This window comes from Cavia porcellus, unplaced genomic scaffold (assembly GCF_034190915.1).
Source record: "Cavia porcellus strain 051 isolate PalLab524CR breed Dunkin Hartley unplaced genomic scaffold, mCavPor4.1 scaffold_24, whole genome shotgun sequence".
Lineage (NCBI taxonomy): Eukaryota > Metazoa > Chordata > Mammalia > Rodentia > Caviidae > Cavia > Cavia porcellus.
This window is the reverse complement of record NW_026947507.1, coordinates 42,120,661-42,146,460: the sequence shown is the minus strand read 5'-3', so window position 1 is coordinate 42,146,460 and position 25,800 is coordinate 42,120,661. Positions and strand designations below refer to the sequence as shown.

General features: G+C 47.4%; 1 protein-coding gene across 1 annotated transcript in view; it reads right to left on the bottom strand.

Annotated features, from left to right (window-relative positions):
- Window positions 1-3,773: 3,773 nt before the first annotated feature.
- Xkr6 (XK related 6) overlaps window positions 3,774-25,800 on the bottom strand; it is a 229,866-nt gene continuing 207,839 nt past the window's right edge. Inside the window, exon 3 of the mRNA XM_063234953.1 lies at window positions 3,774-24,422. Within this exon, the coding sequence (XP_063091023.1) occupies window positions 23,458-24,422 (965 nt within the window). The 3' untranslated portion in view covers window positions 3,774-23,457. The remainder of the gene's footprint in view (window positions 24,423-25,800) is intronic.

Here is a 25,800-nt window from a genome sequence, read left to right as displayed (position 1 = left end):
TGTGGTTGTGTGTGTGTGAATATATAATATATTCCCACTCACCAGCTTCCACACATGTATATACGTATAAATATATATTTATCAGTATAATTTTCCCTCCAAATCAACACCAGTGTGTTCCACCTTCAGCACACATGTTATCTGCATTTCAATTCATACACAGACCGTTGTACCATAAAAAGAGAGAAATAGCCAACAAGAGGCCAAGCATAGCCTGGCCAGAGTTGTTTTAAATGCCAGTTCTGTATTGTTAAAGAACAAAGCTAATCTCCCCGAATACAAGTTAAAATGTCGATTATCAATACACTCCAGCAATTCTTTATGATCATCAGAAGAAAAAAGAGAAAAATACAACATATTATGAAATTGAATCATAGGTGTTTTTGTTTTTCCTAGTATGTTAGTGTTTTGTGGGCGAAGTCATCGTTTGTGGAGATGATCCCCCTCCTTCCACTATTATTTCCCCCTCGCTCCTTGGAGCTGAAGGATAATAAAACACATAGGATTTTACAGAAGGGCCATTTTTAAGGTTATTTTACTCTCATGTGTGTACCTTTCTTTATACCATTTAAAACATATTGAATGAATGTGAGAAAAGCTCTACATATTTTGGTCAAAGACACAGAAAAACAGGGGTCGTAGAACTATACAAATTTCATAGGCTTACCACCTACATGTGCTTAGTCAAAGGAAAGTAATTCTGTCCAACCACATAGAAAAAGGGAATAAATTGCAGACAATTTGCCTTTGATCCAAGGTCCCATGAACCTGTCCTGTAATTCATCAGGACTCTTCTGAAATACTTGAGTCTCTATGGTGTCGCTGGCTTGTAGACTACAATTATTTCCAAAGCACCGTCCCTCTTAACATATGGTATGGAGGAGAGTTCCAGAAGGTTTAGAGAAGAGGTGGGGCTGGGCACAGCAAAGTTCACCACCAAATAGCTCAACGCACAAAATTAACCTAGAGGAAATGGCAAAGTCAAAAAAAGTCAAAAGCAGCCAAATAGACAAGAACAGTAGGGAGTCAGCGAGTTCCATGTTCCACGCCAAGAAATTGAGGTTACAGAAAGCAATAAGATTGAACAGAAGTAAATACCAACAGCTTGAAAAAGTCAAAGCCAAACCAATGTTTCCTTTTTCCCCCTACACACAAACCTTTCATTTTGAACCCAAAGCACAATGGCGTTGAGATCAGTAATTGTATCTGGAAGATTCAAGTCTGCAGAGACACTTCCATTGATCACATGAGTCCACAGAAATAAAGCACCTTTGAAACCAAGAATCCTAGTGTCTTATTCAATGTGTCAAAAAAGTACAGTTAAAAAAATTCGGATAATTCATCAAATGGCAAACACAACCATGTTGACTTTAGTGAATAGGCCAAAGGGATCCCAGGACAAGTCACAACTAAGAAGAGAGAGCACAGTAAAAGGCTATGACATTTTGTGAATATTCTGTTATAGCTTTGAACTTTATTGCAAAGCAAAAATATATATTTTTATATATATTTTTTTTATCTACATTTCACCTCTGACATTGTACACAACACGAAAGCACAGGAAAACCAAAAAAATCATAATGAGGTAGATACATAACACTTACAGATGGAAGAGACGAAAGAGTTTAAATTTGGCTTAATACAGTGGTCATCAATGTCTGCCTTTCCAACACAGCAGCAAGCATTGATTCCCTGGGCAAAGAGCTCAGGGATCTTAAATCCAAAAATAAGCCCCATTAAAAAATACCTGCTTCAAAATGAAATTTAAAAAAAATTTTTAAGTCATCATAGCAGACGTGTTCAATTGCAAACCCTGGTGAAACTAAGGAAAAAAATTGTTTTTGCTTTTGTGCCCCAGGGGGAAAAAGTAATTTAACTATAGATCTAGTTAGGAGTAGCCTATCCCTTGGGGTGTTCTTGGTACTCTTGCTTGGTGGGGGTTGGCGCCTCCTGAGCTAGGCGAGATGTATGATGGTAACAAATCAGGGGCTCTTCCTTTTGCCTGCTGCAGGCCTTGCCACGGCTGCCTGTGAGGACGCTGGGCCCCTGGAGACACACTGGCTGGAAGGGAACTTGGTATACCACGCCTTTGCTTTGCTCTGGGAGGATAAAGGAAAGTCACCTAACCTGGGATGGTCCCTTTCCTTTGCCACCTCCACCAACAACTCTGCCAGCTTAGCAGGTCACCCAGAAGGCTGTCTTTAGCCTCAATTTTAACCCTAAGTGTGTTGGTACTGTCCAGTACACCTTTAGGTACTGTGGCCAGGGCAGAGCCCCGCTGCCCCCTCCCTGCAACTGTCTGAACTGAACAGAGGGGGGATGGGATGCAGAGGAAGGAAGAGGAGGACCCTGGGATGGCTGTGGCAGTGCCTGGGAGAACAGAGCTGTCCGACAGATGGCCAACAGAGACCCTAGAGAACAATGCAGGGAGAGGGAGGCCCAGATCCGGGCTCAAAGGGAACCAAACTTTTCCAGACAGTTCAATAGTTATTTTCACTCCTCCTGAGAAATAGCTGGGAACAGCTAAAGGCCAGGTCAGCCCCTGACCAGGGGAAAGACTGGGGGTTCTAGTGGAGTGAGTGAGAAGACAGTGGGGTAAGGGTTTCAGGGAGCACAGGAGGTGTGAAGTTGGGGTGTTCTGGCAGGAGGTCCTTGCCCTTCCTAAAGCCAGTGTCTCCTGGGCTATGCCACAGGTCTGCCTTTCATCTTCCTGTGACTGCTTCAGGAGACTCCTCTTGTATCTTCTCAAAGCCACCACAGCACCTGCCCCATGAAGGGCATCGCTCAGGCTGAACTGGGCTTTTGGAAAATGTAACAAGAAACTCTGAGTGGGGCAGAAGGGAGGTGTCCACAGTGATCACCACTTCAGAGATGCCAGACTGCCTGCCCTCCCCCTATCTAGGAGCCTCCCTGACTTTCCTCCACACATTCCAGACAGAGACCTGCATTCAAAATTTGAACATAAGACACTGAGTTCAGCAGGGAAGGAACTAAAATCAGTTCAATTGAGAGTGGCTAACCACTGGGCCTCTGCAAGGCCAAGCAGGGCCCTGGCCATCTTGAGCAATTCACTTTAGAGGCAGAGACAAGGAGAGTTTGTGATTCCAGTTCTTACTTTCAGGAATTCCTAAGCAGGGCAAGGTCAAGGTCAGTTCCGAGGGTCCTAAAGCTTATTAATCCAGGTACTGGGTCTCTGTCCCCAAAGCCAGAGAAATTAGCTGGGACTGCAGTAAGCAGCGTTAGGCCAATTCTAAGGGACTCTGAAGTCAAGCATCCACAGGAAAAGAATGGAAGGAGCTTTGTCCTCAGTGGCTTGGAGTTTGGTATCTTCCGTCTGGGACCCTATGGGTGAGCAAAGGCGTGTGGGGTGGTGGTGGTGGTGGAATTCTTCGCCTTCAGAGAGCCCACAGTGCCTACCCTAGCACCCCATTTCCTGTCTTCCCCTTTCTCCTCCAAAGGGGGTTCCCTCCATCCTCTTCTGCATTGCTTTCTCTTGCAGTCAGTCCATATGGCCTCTCTAGATGTGGGTCCCCACATGTCCTAACATAGGAGGTGACAGCCATTTTTCTCCCCAAATCCAAGTGCACCCAGCCAGCACTCGAACCTCTGCATCAAAGTCATGTGCTCACCTTGTCTTCTAGACGTCTGGCTTGGATCAACTCCAGCCATCACTAGGGTCATCCTGGTGAGCAGGGCTAGAACCAGAATGTCCAGGTTGATTCCTTGACTGACCACAAGGTCCTGTACAAGTCATGGGTACTGCTAAAGCCTCATTTTCCTTGTTGTAAAATGGAGTGGGACCTCTCACTTTGCAAAGGCTCAGCTAGGATCATCGGTACAAAGGAGCTAGCACAGAATTTCCCTCACCTCTGGCACTCAGTTGGCATTAGTTGACCCTGAGCTCCCCTGTCCTTCCAAAGAGGCCTCACTTCAACTTGCTAAAGCACCACCCAAGTCCCATGGGACTTCTCTGACCCAGCATTCCTGAGCCAGGGGGAAACCTGAGCACTGGTCTTCTCTGAAGGGACCATCCCCACTCCCGTCCCAGTGAGCACAGCATCTCTGTCCAGGCTCCTTCTGAAGTGGCCAGGGAAGGCTCTGGGCTACACCTGAGTCCTCTGCCCTGGCGTTAGAAATGGCCCACCTACAGCTCCAAAGGAACTCAGGTACCAAATACCAGCCCCAAGGCCACTATGAGATGCATTCATTCTGCTGGAGAAGTGTCCTCAGCCAGGGTCTGCTTGTGCTGTTAATGAGCTGTTGGGCTCCCGATGGGCGGGCACCATAGACCCAGCCATGTGGTACAGCATTGCCACAGTCCCCATAACAGGCATGGCACCTTCCAGACAGGCTGGTGGCCATAGCCCCAGGTGGGTGCTGAGAAGCCTGACCTGGCTCTGGGTGAGGAGTGAGAGATCTGGACGCTTTTATCCTGAGGACCCCATTGGTGTTGCCCCAGAGCCTCCTGAAGGATGCAGAGATTTTGGATCTCCAAGGCCATCTAAGGGTTGAAGCAGAAATTGGATGGATAGGGAGGAGGTGGGGCAGTCATGGGACAGGATCTCAGCAGCCTCTGAGAGGCCCCCAGTACCCTGCTGCAGTTGAGGACAGCCAGGGAGTTTCCTGTGTCCTGAACAGATGTCTAGATTTTCTGAGCCTTACACTCAGGTAAGCTCCCGGAAAGACTCCTAGGGGTAGTGCAGGCTGCACTCTGTCATAGGCCTAATGTTTTCCAGAAAACTACCTCAAAGGATAGAGCAGAAAAAAGAATGAGTGAGCAGTTCCTGGGATGGGGCTTGGTGGAGTAACCAGCAAACAGGACAGAAGCAAATGACTAACACTTCATTTAGATCCCCTGAGTAGCTAAGAGAACTTCTGCGACTTGGAGGCGAGAGCGAAGCTGCTGCAGACCACGTGCTCCCCTCAGAAGCCCGAATTTCTTTCTCACCCCCAAGGAACCCCATTGAAGCTCCCCCCACCACTGAGTGGGAGCAGGTTGTGCTGGAGCAGGTAGGCAGTGTCTGAATTTATCTTTTAAAAACGGTCTTGGATGGCATGGCCACCTTGTGCAAGATATGTAAACCATGAGCAAAACTCAGACTTGTGCAGGATCTCAACCCACAGAGCCAAGAAGCTGCCTTCCGCGCGCAGGGTCTCCCCTGCTTACTTTGTGCTTTGTGTAACCTGGGACCTCACTTCTTCCCTGTGAGGCTGCTTCTTAGAACCCAGTGAAGGGAGTGCCAGTTCAGCTGAACGGGCTTGGCAATGCTTTGGGAGTGCACTGGAGTCCCCCATACTCCTCAGTGGCTAAGGGTGTTCCAATCTGCCTCCACATGGTCTACCGTCTGAGGAAGGACTGGCCTCCTAGGCACGACTGATGTCATGCCTGGACATTCCCTTATACCCAAACTTAAAAATGAAATCAGAGGCATGCACCCCCTCAGGCAAGCTGCCACTGATGGCTGGCGGCGGGGAGGAGTATCAGCGAGGGTGACATTTGGCACTAGGAATAGGGCGTAGGTTGAGACAGCAGCTGGGAAAGATGTAGTTGGCTGAAAGCTAAGGCAAAAGGTTCTAGCTGACCCTCTAGGGATAGGTTACTCCATATATATAACCACAAAGAAAGAAAGAAAAACATCCAACAGGTCAAATTCTGCCCCGAGTACCCGGCTCCATGCTGTGGTTGTATCCGGCCCAGGATGTAGGCCCTCAAAAGCTCCAGGTACACATTACCCCCACCCAGCCCCAGGTCACATGCTCATTGTTCTACTTAAGCCAAATTTTTTTCTTGCCTTAATCAACACATCCCCAAAACATACACCATACAAAGTAGAATCTATAAAGAAAATAGATCAAACCAAGAGGAAGATGAAAACAGGCTGTAAACGTGTAACCAAAACATAAAGTACATAGCCATAGTTCCCAACAGAACCAAACAGGTTTACATCGAATCATTTCAAATGAAAGCAAAGGAAACTTCTTGTTGGTGTTGCTGTTGTTAGCTCTTAAATTTAAGAAAAGAATCGCGGTAGCATGCTCACCTTGAACTAGGGGTCGGATATTGTGGTTCTTGGACAGAGGAAAAGAAATCTGTGAGGGATACAGGAGACAGTTTGAAATCTGTGGGGAATCTGAGGCAAAGGCGAGAGGGAGGAAGAAGGGGAAGATTGCATAGTTGTGAAACAGTGGCTTCTCATCAAGGTGAACAAGTGCATCTCGGATAAAATAGCATTTGATAGTTTTTTTTCCTGTTCATTTCTGTTTGCTGTATTTTGTTCTCTGTCCACCAGACACTTCATACACTGAGACATATACACAATATACGCACACACACACGCGCACGCATGCTCACATGCTAGCACTGAACACCTGAATTACACAGCTATTCTTTGAAAGGACCCCACACCGCTTGTTCTGGCATAGTTTGGCTTCCCAATACACTTTTCCAACATCTTCACCCCTCTTCCTGTTGGAAGTCATCTCTCAGATTCTTGCTTTCAGCAGCAACTAAAGAAGGGTGGGAGTGCAGATGAGGGCGTGAAGGAAAGCACCAGAAATGATTCGATTCTCTTACTGAACTTCTGGGGAAATGCTCCACATTCTGGCTGGGGTGGGTGGTCATTCTTCTTTAATAGATGAAATAGGACAACTTTCTTTTAAGACGCTTTCTCGCTTTCTCGAGGTAAACATGATTTGTTAACACCCCGGGCAGCGGCCACTTTTACAGTGCTGTTGAGAATCCTTCCAATGAGGAGGAAAAACACCAAAGTGTGACAGCAACGCTTTGAACGTGAAAAAGCACATCTCCATTGTCTCTCATTCAGCCTACTCCCGATAACACACGGAACAGAACAGAAATATCAACAATTTCACGTAACGCACTGTGCGTCTCTCATCCAATCCCCGCTGTAAACCTCTCTTGCACACATGCGAAAAGTTGTGAAACCAGTGAAAATTAAAAACAAAGATGAGCATACTTTACATTTTCCATTCTTTCTACCTCAAGCACATGTAAATATATATATATATATATTATATATAATATATGGTAGTTTACATTAATATAGCAAATAGCAAAGGTCTTTTAGTTATATTTTCTATAGAATCTCAGCATCTTATCTTTATTTTTCTTCTTTCTCACTTTTTGGATAAACAATTGGCTATCACAATCTATAGTAAGGCTTCACAGAAAGAATTCTGCATGTTTTATTTTTCTCTAAGAACCAAAGTATATAAAATGAGGTTTGATTCTAGCACCTTATACAGTATTAGTGATGTTGTTCCCTTAGGAGAAATTAGCACTACCCAATGCCCTAGGTGAATCTCAGTCCATTACTCAACATTCCAAGGTATTGCAAAGGAAGGACACAAAACAGTAGAGATGAAGGAAGAGAGGAACAAAGCAAAACACCAAGGTTAAAATCTCAGCAACATACAAAGTCTTGAAAACATATCAAGTTGCTGTCTCCTAATTAATAATGATGCAATGACTCTGTGCCCTAGATCAATCCTTTTAAGTTACCCCTCCCATGATGTAAGGAAAGAATGTGAATCTTCTTTACATGGGGAAACTGGATCTGGGAAACTTACGGAGATCACAGAAGGAATTGAGTTCAGAAACAAAGTCAGGAACACCTGCTTTCTAGCTTCTTACTCCCAAACAGTCCTTGGCCAACTTTAATTGGTGAACTGAGATTTTGGGAAAGCAGCTTATTGGTTACAGGCAGGGAAGCTAAATGAAGAAAGAATTTTAAAAAATATCAGCACCAAAGGAAGTTTAAAAGAAGCTGCTCTTTGCTTCCTTGTCAAACACTCATGTGTTGGAGACAGCAACTTTCACAAGAAAGAAGGAAGCTCATCCCAGGAGAAAAACCAATCTCATCTGTCACTGTCCTTCCCCAACATCAGACTTCCAAAAGAGCCATCCGTTCAAGCTGAGTAGTAGTATATTTTTGCAGAGGAACGATCAACTCCCAACAAAAGCTGCATCAGAACCTCAATTATATAATCATATAACTATAGTGACATATCTGTGTCTATATACGTATACATTAAAGTCTCTTACTGCACTGGCACATAATACCAAGGGAAGTACTGGCATTGCTGCTTGCTGCAAGTGGCTGCCTTGCGTGGAGTGAATGACAAAGAAGCACCACAAGAAAAGGCACCACAAGGTTTTGAAAAGTTAAATTGTTTGTTGTCACCACCCTGACCTGCTGTGACCTTCTGTCACCACCTGACCACCCTGACTTTCCATTTGCTGCCAGGGAACAGAAAACTCACCATCCTCAGAGACCCTGAAGCCATTGACTCAAAGTATCTCAGCCCAAGCTATTTTGAAGACAACAAGAGCCATCATGGTAACCACTGATGATGTTTTATTATCTTGTTGTGAAGTCCTGTATCACTTACACTGTTTGGTTTTGCTTAGCTTTACTCTCCTTAAAATAAAAATAACCAAAAAAATAAATCTCAGCCCATGTTCATTTGTGTACTCCAACTCAACGGGGATTGAGGGGAGAAAGAGCCTGATTCTGGTCTTTTAAATGCAATTGTCTTTTTTGGCAGATAGAAGAGGAAACATATTTAAGTCTCTGAAATGAAACAAGGAACCTCAGACACTGGAAACCAAGCTACCCAAAGAAAGCACAAAAATTTTGTGCCAAGAAAAACCTACAAAGGAATTTGTCTTTCTAAAAAAGAAGGGAAAAGGAAAAGGAAAGGAAGGGGAGAAGGAAGGCAGAGAGAGAGAGAGAGAGAGAGAGAGAGAGAGAGAGAGAGAGAGAGAAGAATTACATCCACAGGCAGAGTTTGCCACAAATAGCACCAGTTCCAGATTAAAGTGGATGGACAGATCCCATGTCTGCCCACATAGCTGTAAACTATGCATGTTAACTTAGAATCAATATTACTCCATCCACAGTCTGGCCAAGAAAATGGAAGCCATTGGCTGCCTGGAGCACCAAGAATTCTGTGTGCCACTGGAAAGTTGGGAAGGGATCTCAAGGTGGATGAGATGGCCTTTAAATTATGTGCAACATCCTTTCCAGCCTTGAAATATCTGCAGCTCTGTTTCTCCAGGTAAGAGCTATGCTGCACTTGGAAATGGGGAGCCCATCTTTCTTGCAGGAGGATTTCTGGGCATGGGGTGGGGAGACAGGACTTCCTTCACCAGCCATTGTCCTCACTTGGCTTTGTGTCTAGGCTGGGAAAGGGAGCTCCACTGACCATCCTGGTGTGACCTGCAGGCTCCTAGGACTTGCCTTCTACTCCCAAGCCCATGGTGACAAGACAGGGAGACCTATGATCAGGATCAAGATGACTCTTCACACTGGGCGTCTCTCCCAAACCCAAGCCAGGGTATCTCCTGAAGACGGAGGAAGCTGCTGCTGGTGGGACTTCAATACAGTGCTCTCTGAAATATATCATTTAAACGGAACTCTAGCATTTCCTTGAACTGGGCTTTCTGTCTTTAATGGTTCCAGATTCAGAGGGTTATAGATACCAAAAGTGACCATCCCATTTAAGAAGGAAGCAAATAAATCTTTCAAAATTCTAACTTATTTACCCAAGCCTACTTTCAGGGGCAAAGACAGCAGAGACAAACTGAAGGCTTCAGAGCAGCCCTTCAGTCTCAAAGGGCCTCTCCTAGCACCTTCCTGGGACAGAGAAAAGCCACCTGTCTGCCTTTCCCAGGCCTCCTCTTATACTCTTTGCCTCCACCTGCTTCCTATGCTAACGGCCCTGTGTGTATGAAGTCCCATCCACCTCGGGGGTGCAGAGGGATGGTCTCTGCCCAGGACTTCCTTTCCGGATTCCAGAGCCTCCTTCTGGACATGGCAGTTACTTTGCTGACCTCAAGCCCTGCCCTCTTCCAAACTGGGGTTGTGTGCCAGTGGAGTCTTAAGGGAGATGTGCAGCTCTGAGCTGCTGCTGGCCACCAGAGATGACAGAAAGGGAGGGGACCCCAAATATGTCATCACTCAGGCTCCTGAAGTAAGACCTGGTAGATGGGGGGATCTGTGACATGGAAGAGCACCAGGTTGTAGCCCCGGAGATGGGAAGTGGGGACAGGCTCAGCTTGCATGCTGCTACCTCCCATTTGCTTGGGCCTCTGTGTCATCACCCTTTGCCATGCTCTGGAGCAGTCATGGCTGCCTGAGTCACGGTCTCCAGGGTATTTGGGAACTGGAAAGCACACTTTTGAAACAAGGACTTTGATGGCTTTAAAGGCTAAATAACGGCCCCAAGGCCACAGAGTTCAAATTTAGTGATTTCCTGCTTGCAATCTTCCTACTACATAGTTAAGCCAAGCTCAGGTTTCCTTCCCAGTCTTTACAATGTCTTTTGGATTATTACCAGCCCCTCTTGTTTTAACCATGTGCAAGGACTGTATGGCATACCACAGGTGCCCAGTTAAATTGCATTTAGAGAACCGGGGCTTCTTTTTCCCTCCAAAGGGTGAATTAGCTATAGCTAGTGTCACCCCCACTGCACTAGGGTCCCCTGTCCTTGCCCAGGTAGCACCCAAGCATCACCTATGTGGCTCTGTTGTGATATATAGCCAGGCAACTACCCGGCCCTCCTGGGTATGATGAGCAGGCCCTGAGAGATGGGACCAACCGTGGGCTCACTTGAGTTTCTTTAGGTGAGGAGTTTGACTAACAGCAGGTAGCAATGAACCTGCCCCTTTAGGAGGCCCAGTGTGTACACTTTGTTCTCAGCCTATAGATCAGGAAACTGGAGAGCAGGGGCAAGCCCGGTCTGAGTTTTGGAAGGTGCAGGGTACCCACCCACTCCTTCCCAGGGTGTAATCACATATGTGCAGGAAATGGAGAAGAGAATGCTGGCTGCATACATGGGTTTACTACTGTAAAAAATGTCAGCAAAGTAGGGCCTGGCCACCAGCTCCTGCTCCTAACAGCCAAGTTCCGGCACTTTGCTGTAGGAATTGCTTACCTGGTCACTTCCCTCAGGTGGGGTAGGGAATTTGGATAGTGTTTAAGGCCCTGCTTCCTAGAAAGCCAAGAACACAAGTTTCTCAGGCAGCTGAGGCTCCACAGACAGGAGCAACTGGAAATTGTGTTAGCCCTTTAGGGAAAATTACAAACTGTATGCATTCACGGCTCTGAATTGCCTGAGTTTAGGAGATGGGAAACCTCTTCTAGCACCTTCATGGGACAGAGCAGAGCCACCCACCCCGCTGTTCCAGGGCCTCCAGAAGGAGTCTACGCAGTGAGTCATCAGCCTTAGTGGGTTGCAATGGAAGGAGAATTGGAAGAGCACCCAAGAAAAACCAAACAGATGTGAGAGGACATCCCTGTAATGCTGGCCCCGAGGAGAGAGACCGGATTCCAGTTTTTGGAGCCCACAGGCTGCAAAGGGCCAGAGAGCCATGGGCTCAGGAGAAGCCACAGTGCTTCATGCCTGGGGTGGGGTTGTTGGGGCCAGAGCCACTGCCATGTTGGCTTGAGGCAGGCGTGGGCTGGAGGACACTGGGACACTCAGCTCTCGGCAAACCAGAGAGAGTCCAAAACCTGAGGATGTGTGACACCGCGAGGGCCTACTTTCTCTTTCTCCCTACTCTCTTCCTCCCCTCCCCTCCGTTTCCTTCTCCTCTCCTTCCTTATCCTGCCCCTACCTTTCTCTCCTCTGCTCTTCTCTTCTTCTTCGCCTCCCTTCTCCCTCTGCTTGTGTAATCTTTGTGTAACAAACTGGTCATGTTTTTATGGGTGAAAGGACAGAGCCACATGGGAAGCTGGGCTGCCCCACGGCCGCACTCTCATCGTCCCTTTTCCTGTCTCCTTGGGTCCCACAGAGCAGCTTCTCTGACACAGCAGCAGAAAGTGGGTCTGTGTCACCAGGAAGCCCATGTGGGGGAAAGAGAATGGAAACCTGGAGCACTGGGGTTTGGGGCTGGGGCGGGGGAACGTGCATGGACGTCACAGGGAAAGCAGAGAGTCTATGGGCTGCCTATATGTCTGTGAGACTAGCATGGCACATCTGGGATGAGGCAAAGCACAGAAAGGTGCCAGGCGTGATGGCAAGACCCAGCATGGTAGCCCACCAGCTGGCCACGTGGCCACACTACTGTTTCCAGAAATACAGACTGTGCATGAGCCACACATCAGAGGGGTCTAAAAGCCCTTCTGGGGGACTGTGGCTAGAAAGGTGTCTGGGGGTCCTGGACAGAACCCATGGTCTTTGCCTTTAGGCCTCCTAGGTGACAACTAGCAAGCACCTGCCTGGATCTGAGCTGCCCTTGAACATGAACTGCAGGGCTGCAGGTGTCCATCCTGGTTCTTCTACCCAGAGCGGGGGCTCAGAACTCTGTTGTGTGGGTTCCCTCTCCTCCCAGCACTGCATGCTCTTCCCTTCCTAAAAATGGTTCTTCGAGGATGACCAACATCCTGTTGCCTCATTCAAGCTCATTCTGTGACCGGGGCAGGAGGGGACTAGAGTATTTTTTCACTCCACATGTACCTGTGCTTCTTCTGGAGCCACTGGAAAAGCCCATGCTGTCCTATCAAGGGAACTTGTGGCCCTGCTGGAACTAGATTATGCCACCCCTAGTGCAGTTGCCCGGAATGTCTATCAGAGTTTGCATTTAGGCAGAAGAGTCTCTGTCCCTGAGTCCTTAAGGTCTAGCCCAGCTTTACCTGCAGATATTTACTCTGCAGGTCAGCTATGCATGCAAGTCATGGCCCAAGACCCTGGTGGCCAAAGAATATGCAATACCCACTGGGCTCAGAGCCATGACAGACAAGCTCCAAGCTCCATCTTTTTTTTTTTTTTTTTTGTACCAGGGATTGAACTCACAACCTCGTACTTGCCAGGCAGGCACTTATGCTACTGAACTTAAATCTCTGGGCCCTGTATTCATTTTCTTTCCCTATTTTGATGACTGTCCTACTAACCACTCAGGTCTACCTGTGTGATCAGAATTCTGAAAAATAGGGAGTGGTCTGGGAAGCTGTTTCCTGGAACTTTTATGTCTGGCTACAAACCTACTAGGAATGTTGGGCACAACTGAAGAGTCTCTCCAAGGCCAGAGCAATCTTACTCTAACTTTTTTTATCACAGATGGAGGAGAAAAGGGCACTGACTAGCCAAGAATTTCTTCAAGACTCTGTGCCTTCAAGAAAGGAAACAATCCATTGGTCAGGTCTACTCTAAGTCTTCCAGGAGCTTTAGAAGTCAGAATATTCTTTCCCGTCAGGCTTTTAAGAGAAAAGATACACATATATGTGTTCAGGATTGGTACATGTACATATCTCGGTGTGATCAATAAACTTAGAATGTGGTTACCTTCTCAAGTTCCCTCACTTCTGTACAATCCACGATAATTTCACAGTCTCAGAGCACCTCCTAGCTTAGGTGGGTTTTAGCATGCTATATCCTTCTCTTCCCTTCTCGGGCATCTCATAATTAGTGTAATTCCAAACAAATAAGTACAAAGCCATCAACCAGGAGCAGGTCCCACAGCACAGTGGTTGATGCTGTGGCAGAGGACATGTATGGTTGTTTTCTTGAGGAGATAATACCTCCCAGAGAGTCCAAGAAGTGTGAAAACTATACATTTTCCTTTGGTGGCATGCATCAGCTTCCCAGGCAATCAGTGAGATCCCTGGTGTGTTCCTAATACTGTCTGTCCCTTTCTTCTACCTTTGCCTCTCAGGGACTCAGGAGCAGATCTCTTAAAGGCACATGGATTTAACAGAATGAAGAAACAACGTCTGTCCTTGACTGCTGGCAGGTCAGACCGATGGCAATGCTGGAGGCCTGTGCTCAGGGGATGATGTGATCCCTCTGGAAGAAGCATGCAGCAGTAATGGCGCCAAGGCAAAAGGAAGACTGAAGAAACCATGGTGGAGCAAAGAGGCCTGACCTGAAACCATGTGTGTGCAAGGGTTAGACATGAAGAGGAGGCCTTTTGGAATCAGCAAATCGCCACCAAAGCTGGGAGCTGTTCAGTGTGAGTTAGAGAGGGGCAGAGCCATGGCCGAGAAGCTCAGAATGATCCAGGGTAAGATGGCAGCCCCAGAGCTGAAGTCACCCCTTCCTCAGGCTCTAGGTAGAAAGAAGGAAGATGTGACCTAGGGGAACTCACTGCAGGCCTCCCCAGTCCTTTGTCCAAACAGAGGGGACCATTAGGAACCTCTGAGTCCCCCCCCCCTCCCTTTTTACAATAAAGGGGTCTGTTTTTCAAGCTAAATAACCTTCCTTTTCCCTCTGAAAGGAGAAGTATTTCTCTTCTGTCCTCAAAGCCAGGCATTGTTTAACAATTTCAAGATAACAAATGGCTTCATGCTGGTTCTGCCATGCTGAGGAAGCTCCCACTGGGTTCTGAGGATGTTCTTTCATGGTGAAAGAGTTTCTAAGGACTTGCGATTGATCACCACTGAAAAGACAATTCCCAAAGCCAAAAGCCCCAGGGAGCACGCTGGAGAAGCCTCAGTCCAGCACTGGAATCTGTACCTGCTTAGCTTAACCAAGGGTTGGCTCTTTGCAGAAACTAGTGAACCCTGCTCAGCACTCCACACAATCCAAGATGCTCTCTGTTTAGAACGTGTTGGAATCCATACTGGGTTCACTGTGTGTGTTAGAAAGGGAAGAACTTTCTGCAGATGGAAAAACAAACAAAAAATACTTTTAAAAGGCTTTGTTGTATGTGAGGCAGCTAAGAAAATGATAACTATCCCCTCCTCCCAAAAAGACAGTCTCATGTTTTGACTTGTTTTCTAGTAAAGACCCTTGTCTTTGGAAGTCAAGACTTTCCAGCAAACAGCATACCAGACTTTCCTAGGAAACGAACAAACCAAAAAGTTCCTGCTCTTCCAGAACAGCAGAAGCAAATCGTTCTCTGAATCTAGAGAGGAGAGGAAGTCTGCAGTCGCATTAAGCTGAGGGCAGGAGGGACAGTTTAAACAATAGAACCAAATGCGCTGGGCACAGGGTGCATTCACGTTGGGCCCCTTCATTTCCCCTTGGAGGATGTAGCGCGAACCAGCGATGTTTGCTCCTTGGAAAGGCTTTCTCCGATGGAAGCCACAGGACTTCGGGCCTTTCCTTCTCACCTGCCCAGATACTAGGGAAGGAAAGGGAGTTGCCTTCCTGGGGCAGAAAGACAGAGCTCACCTTTCTGGGCCCACACTGAGATAACACTGTTATTCTGTCCTCTTGGCTCTTTAAAATATCCTTAGTCCAAAGAGTAGAGGTGCTAGTTCACATCCTTTTCTTACTGCACAAAGCATGGTGCCTTGTGCAGAGTAGTTGCTCAATTAATATTCAGAAGGCTTTTAAACAGAAGCAAATTGATAATCATAATACTCTTATCCTTAAAGTGCTTTACCAGACATTAATTACTTATCCTCACAACACCCCTGTGAGGTAGGTAAGCAATATTCTTATTTCGCACGAAGAGAAATTGGCCCCAGAGTGACTCAACCTAGGTAGATTTGCAGAAAGATAAGGTCCTGCATTTTTTGTTTCCAGATATATGATGTGTCCAAAAGCCATGCCTCTCCTTTCTTTAGACGCATTCTCTGATACTTTCATTTACAAAAAAGGCTTAAATAAGTTACTCTGTAAAAGCAATTTCCTCTATTTGAAAAGAATATGCTTTGCTATTTCTGCCCCAGCGAGTCAGGAAGGCCTGACTAGCTGGTTGCTGATGTCTTCCTTCCGCACATGCCCGGAAACCATCCTTTTCCTTTCACCCTTCCTACCATCTACCAAGGCAGGTTCCCTGGAGGTCCACAGGGCATCCACTGGCCAACTTCTCCTTCCTGAGTGCCTTATGATCCATTTGCCAGTCAACAGGGATGCTTATGGACTCAGAAGGGTCCAGGGTCTTGTGCATGCCTTTCTTTTGGTAACTATCAGAAATACTTTCAGGAGACAAATAACTCTGGCAGGATTTGGCCTAGTCTCAGAACAATCAGACAGAAGTCACCATGAAATTCCAGGTTGTGACTGGTCCTTTAGACCAAAACCACAGTATTCACTTTGGGGAGCCAGGTCAGAGCAGGTGGGAAGGAATCTGGCTCCTCGGTCAAGGGCAAGAGGTTTGGCAGCAGCAGTGAAGACCTGCCCTTGCGAGTACTCTGTTCTTCAGGACAATTCTTTCTTTTCCTTTCTTTTTTGATGAGAATTTCTAGATCAGAATATACCTGGTCAGGGCCAGATTGACTTATCCATAATAGTGGAAGCCTCCAGAATTTTTCTTCCCAAGATGGTTCTCAGAGTCAATAGCAAATCATTGTCACAGCTGTCATCCCTGGGAACTAGTGTCCTCCCTGGTTCCCACCTGCCCTCACTCTGGGTTGGGTCCTAAGAAGTACATCAAGGTTCTTATGAGAAGTCTGGTTTCTTGCTCAAGGTTTAGCTTGGTCCTTGAAATGGTAACAGTCAAACCATAGTAAAAAGGGGAAAAAAAGGAAAGAAAAAGAAATTCAACTTAGCCTTTCTGATTCAAATGATTTGGAAAACAAATACCCCCATTTAGAAAAAGAAAAATTTGTGATATTCCCCAGCCTTGTTTATTTCTGAATCTCTTGCCTTTCGGCGCCAGCCAGAGCACACCAGGGAGGGTGAAGACCACCATGGAGCTCCACATATCTGGTGAGTGGGACAGCTGAAAGCAGATTTTGTTTTTTGTACTCTGTGGGGGATTAAGAGAAGGTGAGCACATTGGGTGAGGTGAGCCTCAGGGTCCAGGACAAGGTGAGAGATGCTTCCTGAAGAGCTCTATGCCACCTTTCAAACCACCTCCAGGCATCCCTTTACATTCTTTCTCTTGTCTGCCCAAGCTCAATGGATGTCAGTTTCCAGACTGACATTCCCATGTACTCACTGGTCCTTCAGGACGAATTAACATCAGGAGATTCAGTTTAAGAATTATAAGCCGTCAGTTTGAGCCAGGTGACCAGGGTCACCTGACCAGGGTATCACTTTACTGGGTTCACAGTGCTGTGAATGTCTAAGGACTCCAGGGATGTGAATCTTCTTCCTGTCCCTTCTCCCTTCCTGCTCATTCTGGGGGCTTCTGGGTTCCAGTGTCCCTAGAAAGCCCTCTCCTTCCATAGTTCCACTTCCCAAGAAATGAGGTCACTGCTGTCCCTCCCATCATACCTTCACTAAAAGCAACATCAAATCCTCGCAGCATCCCTGAGCAGGAGGGAGAGCAGAGGTTGGGCTGCTCTCCCTCCACTTTACAGATGGAGAAACCAAGGCACCGAGAGGTGAAGTGAGTTTTCCATGGTCACAGTGGGGCCCCCGAATCAGCCTGTAGCATTTCCTGATCTTTCTGGGCCTAAGAAGAGTGCCTAGGAGATGTGAATCTGGAGCAAATCTCCAAGTCCCCTTTATCTCAGGACCTGGGAGCTGGACTGCAGATGAGCAGAGGAGTTCATTGAACTGGTGAGTGCTTGTCTGTATCCACCACAACAAATGGCCAAGGTTTACTATGTACAGTTCACTAAATTACCAGTTGGCACTATACCAAAGGGAAATAATTATCTTTGTCCTTGAAGATGACTAATACTAATTAAGAGCAGCGCCCCCTGGAGGCAGCAGCATAGAGCTGACTTCAATTTGGAACAGGATGTTGGGATTCATATTAGGGATGGGAGGGCAAGGTCAGGGTCTCCTATATGACCCACAGGTTGTCCTGTATGCGATGGGGCAGCCCAGGATAAATATCCCTAAGTCCTGCCTGCTCATGTCCACTGTGGACTATTCTTAGGTGTTGGCCTGGAGAAAGGGGAACTCCTGCTGCGCTCCGTCTGCTGCCCCCAGGAGCTGTCATTAATAGCACTCATGACCTTTGGCTCCAGAATGGATCAGCAATGTACTGCCAACCACTGCAAGGAAAGGCACAGGGAGCAAGAAGAAGCAGATGGTGCCTGGGGAAGAAGAATAAGGCAGACAGAACCAGGCGGGCAGGGGAAGAATGCTCCAGCTGGATCAAGGCAGTGTAGTTAATATTTGGCCAATAGCACAAGACGCATTTGAGCCAGAAATGAAACCTTTAGAGCAGCTGAAAATGAGATAGGGGGAGGTGTGTGTTGCCACTGCAAGAGTTCAAAGTAAACATCATCCTTTTCCCCAGAGAGGGGTTTAGGAACATACCTCTGAGAGAGCAGGGTGGCCTTCTTACGTTTTGACGTTTGGACAGGCACGCATTGATTTAGGATGCACAGGAACAGCCCCTTTTCTAGCTTACGGGGTTGTAACCTACAAATGTGCCATACCCACATTCCCAAGACTGGGCTGTGGGTCAGAACGGAATGTTGCTTCTAGGACACTGGCCAGTCCGGGACGAGGACCAAGGAATACAGACTTGGACCCAGACCCTCATGAGAGGAGCTCGTTTTCCAGAGGATGCCTGTGGCATGCTGAGGAGGGCCATCATCCTTGAGGACATGATGGAGGATAAAGCAATGAAATCCCTGGAGTAAGGCAGGCCTGGGTCTCCCCCTTCACTGGCACAAGGCCTTTCGCAGGGCTTCCCTAGTGCTTCCGTTCTACTCCGGAACTTTTTGTGTCTATACTGGGAATGTCACTTGAATCTAGGTGAAAACGCAATGATCTTTCTTCCCTTTACACTCTTTGAATTTAAGTCCCATTCCTCTCAACAAAATCTGATCTTGTTATTTCAGTGTTTCTTTATGTAATGGACAAGACCATTCTCTGGGAGACCAGACAAATGCTAGAGAACTGCCCCCCACTAAGCCCCCAAAAGATAGAAATGGGCAGATGTGGACGCCTTGGAGTGTGCTCCAGTCTAGCTCTCTCTTAGGCTCTGAGCCTGATGTCTCCTGGCCCTGTTCCTAAGTAAGGGGTAGAGAACATTGTGCTCAGGTACAGACACACAAGTGGAGCGGCAGCGACAGGGAACAGGAAAGCATGTGATCTCTCGCAGGAGACAGACACCCAAGGGTGTTCAGATGAATACAAAGTAATGGGAACATGGCCATATGAGAGCTTCTCCAAATGAGGCTCGTATCAGACACCTTTTTTTTCTGTCCTTATGATGGGATGGTGGGAGAAAGTAAAATTGGAGGAAGAGTGGAGAAAATGGTGTCATTTAGACAGGCTTGTAGTGGCACAGGGGCGTGGGCCTGTGGTCTGAGGTGGTGTACAGCCAGTGGGATCACCCTCGTGGTTAGACAGGTTCTGCTCTCTTAGATACCCACTGTGGAACTCGAGTGACCACAGCTGTGCGGGACCACAGAGCACTGTGTGGTTCTGTAACCTGGGGAGTGGTGGAGGCCCCCTGGGGCCATAGGGAAATGCTGTCTCACTTGATTGAGGCCATGTCATGGTGATGACACACACAGCCAAGAGAGAGCTCCATTTTGGCCCCTGATCTTCTTGGGGTGTGTGTTCCCCGTGGCATCCCTGATTCCCAACTTACACAGACACGTATGACTCTAGAGTGCAAAATGACATCTTCCAGAGAGACTGGACAAATATTCTGGCTATAAAAAGCTTTGGGGCAGGTAAGATCGGTGTCATTGACCCAGGGTATGTAGAGCTTCTTAGCTGTCCTCACAGCAGCCTTAAGAGACAGGAAGCTTCTTGTTTCAGGCTGTGACCTGAGCTCGGAGATATCACCCCAAAGGAACGTGAGTGGGCTGAGGCTTCTTTTCATGCAGAAACCCACAGAGGCAGCAAGACCCACTTGAGCACAGAGACAGGGCTTTCAGAAACCATGCTAACAAGATCGGTCCCTAAATGTGAAGAGACCCTACTTCTTTAAGCAAAAAGAAGAGCCACGTGCTTCTGGGGACTTTGATGGTGTTGTGGGCAGATTCGATGAGGACAACAAGGAAACAGAGGGACAAGTTTATTGTATTCTATAGCTCCAGAGCCAAGTGCCTGGAGTTGATTTTTGCCACCAGGTTTTCCTGGGAAAGAAAGGGATTCAGAGATGTCTTTAAAAATCCTATAGACCACTCATCAGGAAGCACCTGGGATGGAATGGGCTGGCACCTCACTGGTCTGTACATGGGGGGTTATCAGGAGCCTAAGCAAATGGCAGATGCCCATCTCTCATAGGTGCAGTGGCCCAAGACTACCTGGGTAGGGTGGACAGACATCCCCAGTGGATTCCTGCATGACACCCAGGGCCAGCTAGCTGTTAGCAGCCTCCTGAAGGGGAGGGACACAGCTGAAGAGAGAAGACCCCAGGGAAGCGGATGCCTGGGATGAGCAGAGAAAGAGTTTTCTGGTGACTGGAGAAGCTCAAAGATGAGGATCAAGTGACAACAGAGGGACATCTGTCTGGTCACAGTGCTAATCTCCCTCTCTGCCTCCCTTCCTATTATCCATTGCTCACCTTCTTGCCTTTTCCTGTCTCTCAGCAAAACCACTTTCCTAGCAGCTGGGAAGAGATGCATGGTCTCAGTGCAACATGAGGAGAGGTGCAAGCACCCAGGGGGGAGGGGTGCAGAAGCAGGGCTGGAGTAGGAAATGTGGCTTGGCTGGGGGACCCCAGGGCCCGCCCATCTTCAACAACAGCTAAACTCAAGGACTCCTAACCATCTGGCGCCTTCCTTGTTTGTCCCCATGGCTACTGCTTCCCTCAGCTGGAAGCCACCCAACTTTTAGTGCTTGAGGACAATGCCTACAGTTCTCTTTCTAGGTTTCCTGTAAACATGAACATGCACGTGCACACATGCACGTACACACGCACATGCACTACATGGAGTAGTGAGAGAGGTGGCAAATTAAACCTACGACGGGGTGCAAATGAGAAGGAAATACCCCCAAGCATAAACAAGAAAGCAGAAGTCCCAAGGGGATGCATTTGGGACAGCTTCCAAGGAGCTTCAAGGGAGCCCCAGACCTGGGCAGACAAGAGCTAAGATCTCAGCCAGCTTGAGGCAGTTCCCCCTCCCCAGGACCTTACCTTCCCCAGCCTCAGCAGAGTACACAGAGGAGCTCAGAGGTAGGGAGCTCGGTGGGCAGCCCTGTGAGTAGGTAGGGCCACCAGCAGGAAAGCGCTGCAGCTGGCAGGAAGCCGGGCCTGGCTGGCAGGCCTGTCACCTGGCTGCACCTGGACAGTCCAGCTGGCCTTCACCATGGCCCAGGTGTGCTCTGTTCCATCCTGCTTCCTACAGAGGGGACCTGGAGGACCCCAGGGGACGCTGTCAGAAATGGGGGAGGATGCACTGCAAAGCTGCATGACAATTTAGGTGAGCAAGGAGGCCAGACGAAGCAAGGGGACATTTGGTTTTACAACTGTTTAAAAAAAAAGATTTAGATAAACAATGGAGGGAGTAAGAAGGAGAAGCTTTTTTGAATAATAACTTTTGAAAAAACAGCTCCACAAACATAAAAAAAGAAATTCCTCAGTTGAACATCTTTTCCAGAATAGTTCAATGTGAGGTCTTGCACCCTAAACAGTTATATCTGGAATTTTCTTTTAAAAAATTGCAACTACACACAACAAAGACTAACAGTATTTACTTAAAAATATTGTGTGTATATATATACTTATATTTATATATATATATATATATATATATCTTCTTTTGTGGAGATATTTTTCCTTTTTTATTTTTTTCTTTCTTTTCCTTTTTTTTTTCTTTTTTTTTTTTTTTTTTTTTGTGCCCAAGTAGAGATACAATGGTACTGTGATGATGCCCCAGAACACAAGTAGTCCTGCAAGGAAAAATACTCCAAGAAATAAAAGGTTTACAAATGGTTGAACACACATGCAACACCTCCAGATATTCAACTTGGTACAATGAGAAAACCCACAGCACAATCAAATCCTCACCTAAGCCACGTGGCCTCGCAGACTTGTGTCTGCTGCTGGTGGACACCCGTTCTCTGGGGAGGGGCCTCATACAGGCACCCTGAAACCCTCACCCCACCCGGTCTACGGCACTAGCCCTCCGCCGAGCCACGATAGCACCTGTCTCTGAGCAATTTTGTGTATTTCTGGCAAGACCTTGCAGCAGGGACACATACACACATGTCTATGTGTGCTATGGGCACACACATGCACGCACACACACACACACACACACACACACGCATACGCACTACACACACAAATTTCCCACTCAACCCAGATGCACCAGGTGAGCTGAATGACTTTCAGCCAACCACAATGACAGAAGCACCAAACAGTCTTTGAAATGGGTCAGTTATTACAATTCAACTTTTTGTATATATAGATATATATATATATTCTAGTTTTTCCTCTTTGTGTTATGTTTTCTTTTTTTCTTAAAAAAAAAAGCACAAATGAAAAATGAATAATTCTTTCCAGATCAGTTTAAGGCTTCCCACCAAATGGAAATAAGAGGCCTTACACACTAGCATATGTGATACATGTGTACCACTGTCAGCCTTAAAATGATGGAAGAGATCATTGTTGCCGGTCACCGATTAAGTATTGTGCCTTTAAATTGATGTTGTTCTTTTTGCTACTATGCTGAGTTTTATTATTACTGATTCTCTTTGATGGCAGATATGGAAATCTCCTTTGATTGGCTGTAGAAATTTCTGGACCTTCCTGAATTCTAAGGGTGGCTTTTTGCTTTGCTCTGCTTTGCTTTATCATCAAGAAACAGATGTGATTCCTGCAGGGTGAGCTTGAAGATGACCTGTGGACAGCCCTCGAGCAGCCTTTGTGGCCATCGGAGATCCAAATGGCCCTGAGGCTTCTCGAAGGCTCTGAGAAGTGGGGACAGGGACGGGGAGGGTGGGCGAGAAGCTGAATGCAGGGGGGGGGTTTATGCTTTTGCTTTTGGAAAATTTGTTTTCTTTGATACAAATAATCAGATAGATAGGAAGAATGATTGCTTTGTATTGTATTCGTGGGTTGTTATTTGTTTTCATTTGCAGATTTGATTATTTAATTTTTCCCTCTCCTGGTACAAAAATCACCAGAGAGTTTTGCATGAGAAAACGTGACAGTACTTAATGAAACTCAGCACCTAAGGGCATAAGGCAGTTGAAGGTTTTTTTGTTTGTTCATTTGTGTTTGTTTGTTTTGTTTTGTTTTGTTTTGTTCTTTCAATCAGCACCAATCCCATAAATGATCTACACTTGGTGTAAGGTATAAAACTTATTTTTTTCTTTTGGAGTGGAGACAACTCTTCTTTCTCCACCCTATGAACCATGTGTGGGATTTTTCAATACTGTTTCTTATGTGTAAAAAACAAAAGAAAGGTTTTCTTTTTGTTTTTACTTATAAAACATAGAGAATATCTTTGTATACATACAGCGACTGGAAAGAAAGCTTATCTGAAGGGGATGTGACTTATTGATTTTTTTGTAGTGGTGGTGGTGTTGGTGGTGGTAGTGGTGGTGGTGGTGGTGGTGGTGGTGGTGGTTTTGTGTACTGTGGGGGGAAGGGAGGGTTATATTTCTTGCAAGCGGCATTGACCGCAAACCAAACTTAAGGTCCCCTTCTCAACTTGGGTCAAGATGTTCTTAGAGTGAAGACTCGTACTGCAGCAACTCATAGAGGAGCGGCCCATCTCGATAGCGAATGCCTACTGCCGTGGGGGTGACGTACTGCAGGATGTTAATAGTCCTCCTCAGCCTCCTGTCCACAAAATGAGCATCCCAAGCTGGGTACCTCTTTCTTGGCATGTCAATCTTAATGAGGGGCCCTTCTGGGTGATAAGGACGCCCCGACGGGGTAGAGGGCCCCATGGGTCTCACTTGGAAAACGGGCAAGCAAGTGTCGGCCGTGAGATCCTCCTGTTGTTCCGTCACGGCTCTGGTGGGCGTAACCTGGGCCCCCCGGTACCCAGGGGTTTGTGGTGCCATGGGCTCAACATCGGGAGGCAAAGGGATGCCCCAGAGCAGCTCGGCACAACAGGAGCTGGCAAAGACCTTAGCCCGAGGCCCCATGGGATGTAGCACGCCATAGTATAAGAGCATCAGCGCGATCCCAGCCACAAAGCTCACAAAGACACAACACAGTGCTGGCACCGCATAGGAGTCAGTGGTCTCCGGGTTTCTGTAAAAATACCAAAGGAACGTCAAGGCAGCATTCTCAGTCAAGACTATTGTATAATATGCAAACATTCGATATCGAGTCCGCCCTTCCTTGACGTTAAACCAGCAGAAAATGTACACGATCCCTACCACCATGTTGAAGAGGATCTCCTCCCACTTGGACATGCAGAAGTCTGTCCCGCCATGGATGACCCAGAAGGCCATGGCGCACCAGTGCACCACCACGAAGATCCCGAAGTAGAGCTGGAAGATGGAAGCAAAGAGGGCAAAAGAGATAACTCGGGATGAGATGGTGAAGAGGCGCCAGAAGAGGTGGATGAGGGCCCCTCTGTAGCTCATGCTCTTCTTGTCGTCCCTGGAGTCCCGCAGCAGCTTGTGATAGGAGGCTAGCACCCAAGCCAGGGACATCAGGGAAGTCACAGAGGAGACACCTGCCAGAAAGACACAAACCCACACAGTCAAAACCTTGGACATCAACCATAGGTCACAGCAGGGCTGCCGGCCAAGGAGACGCCCACACACACCTTGATCTAAAGGAAGAGGGAGAAAGAAACACAAAGTCAGGAACCGGACCTGGACCCATAGCCACGTCCTAGGCCAAACACTTTGCGTGGCTTGATCCGCTTTAGAGGCTCTGCCCAGAATTTCAGGAGCTTCTCAGTGGCTCGGGGCAAAGCTGAGGCTGGCACATTTGGCCACATCTGTCCGCACGAGTTCTATTTTACCCTTCCTATTGCATGTGACAAGTGGCCTCCCTGTCACTCGCAGCCTCTGCCCTCAGTGAAGCCCAGAGAAGGGACTTCCAGTTGTGGTGAACTCCTGGGTTCACTCTTTAAAGTGCTGGGGTGCTCTTTTTCCCTGGCCTTGGCTCCTTCAAGGGCCCAGGCAGCCCCTTCCTGAACCTTCTTCCCCTTGGCTTCTCTCCCATTTCTATGTAAGGCCACTCTGGGATATCCCACCCCCCACTCATCAGGCTACCTCTGTCACTCTTGACCTCTGCACATCCTCCCCGTTCTGTCCAGCCAACTCCTACTCTAGTTCCTCCTGGACTCCACTGATGCAGCTATCTCCTCTGGTTTCCTTCCAAGTTTAGTGCTTTGGGGGCACCTGTTCCCCTCACCAGTTTGGCAAGGTTCCCCAGACTTCCGCCCGCCATCTCTCCCAGTTCTCAGAGACGACAAGTGTCTGATCCCAAGTGGTACTCAAATCGCTGTTGAGAAGTTTTGTTTCTAACTCCACCTACCTAACTCGCATAACTAAATCGAACAGTACGCCATTGGGAGCTACTGGACTCTCTCCACACCACCCATGGACCACATCACCTCTCAAACAAGCTCGCCATGGCCCTCAGCACCTCGGGTATGCCTCCACTCGGTCCACCTGGCACCTCTTTTGTGGATCCTTCTGCCTACAATTTCAGAGCTAAGTGCGCCTAGAGACCTGAATGTCACCCCAGTAGCAATCGCCTCCTCCCAAATTTTCTGTTCTCCCAGAGGACAGTTCCCCTATGACATTCTTCAATGCTGAAATAAAAATTACCCATTAGTTTTTTTTCCTCTTAAACATGTTGGCTTTAGGAGCCCCACTTATCTAGGGACCAACCAAACAGCCCCAGATCCTCCTTTTGCTTTCCTAGGTCCCTGCCCACTTCCCACAGTGATCCAAACCCTAAGGAAGCATCCAAGTCCTCCCACTTGACAGGCTCAGCATCGGTACTCCCCCTCCCATCTTCCCAGGCCCCTCTCTGCCTCTTCTCAAGTGGGGGCCCAGGGACTCAGCTTGCAGAACAATGTGGCGCCACAGCAAACC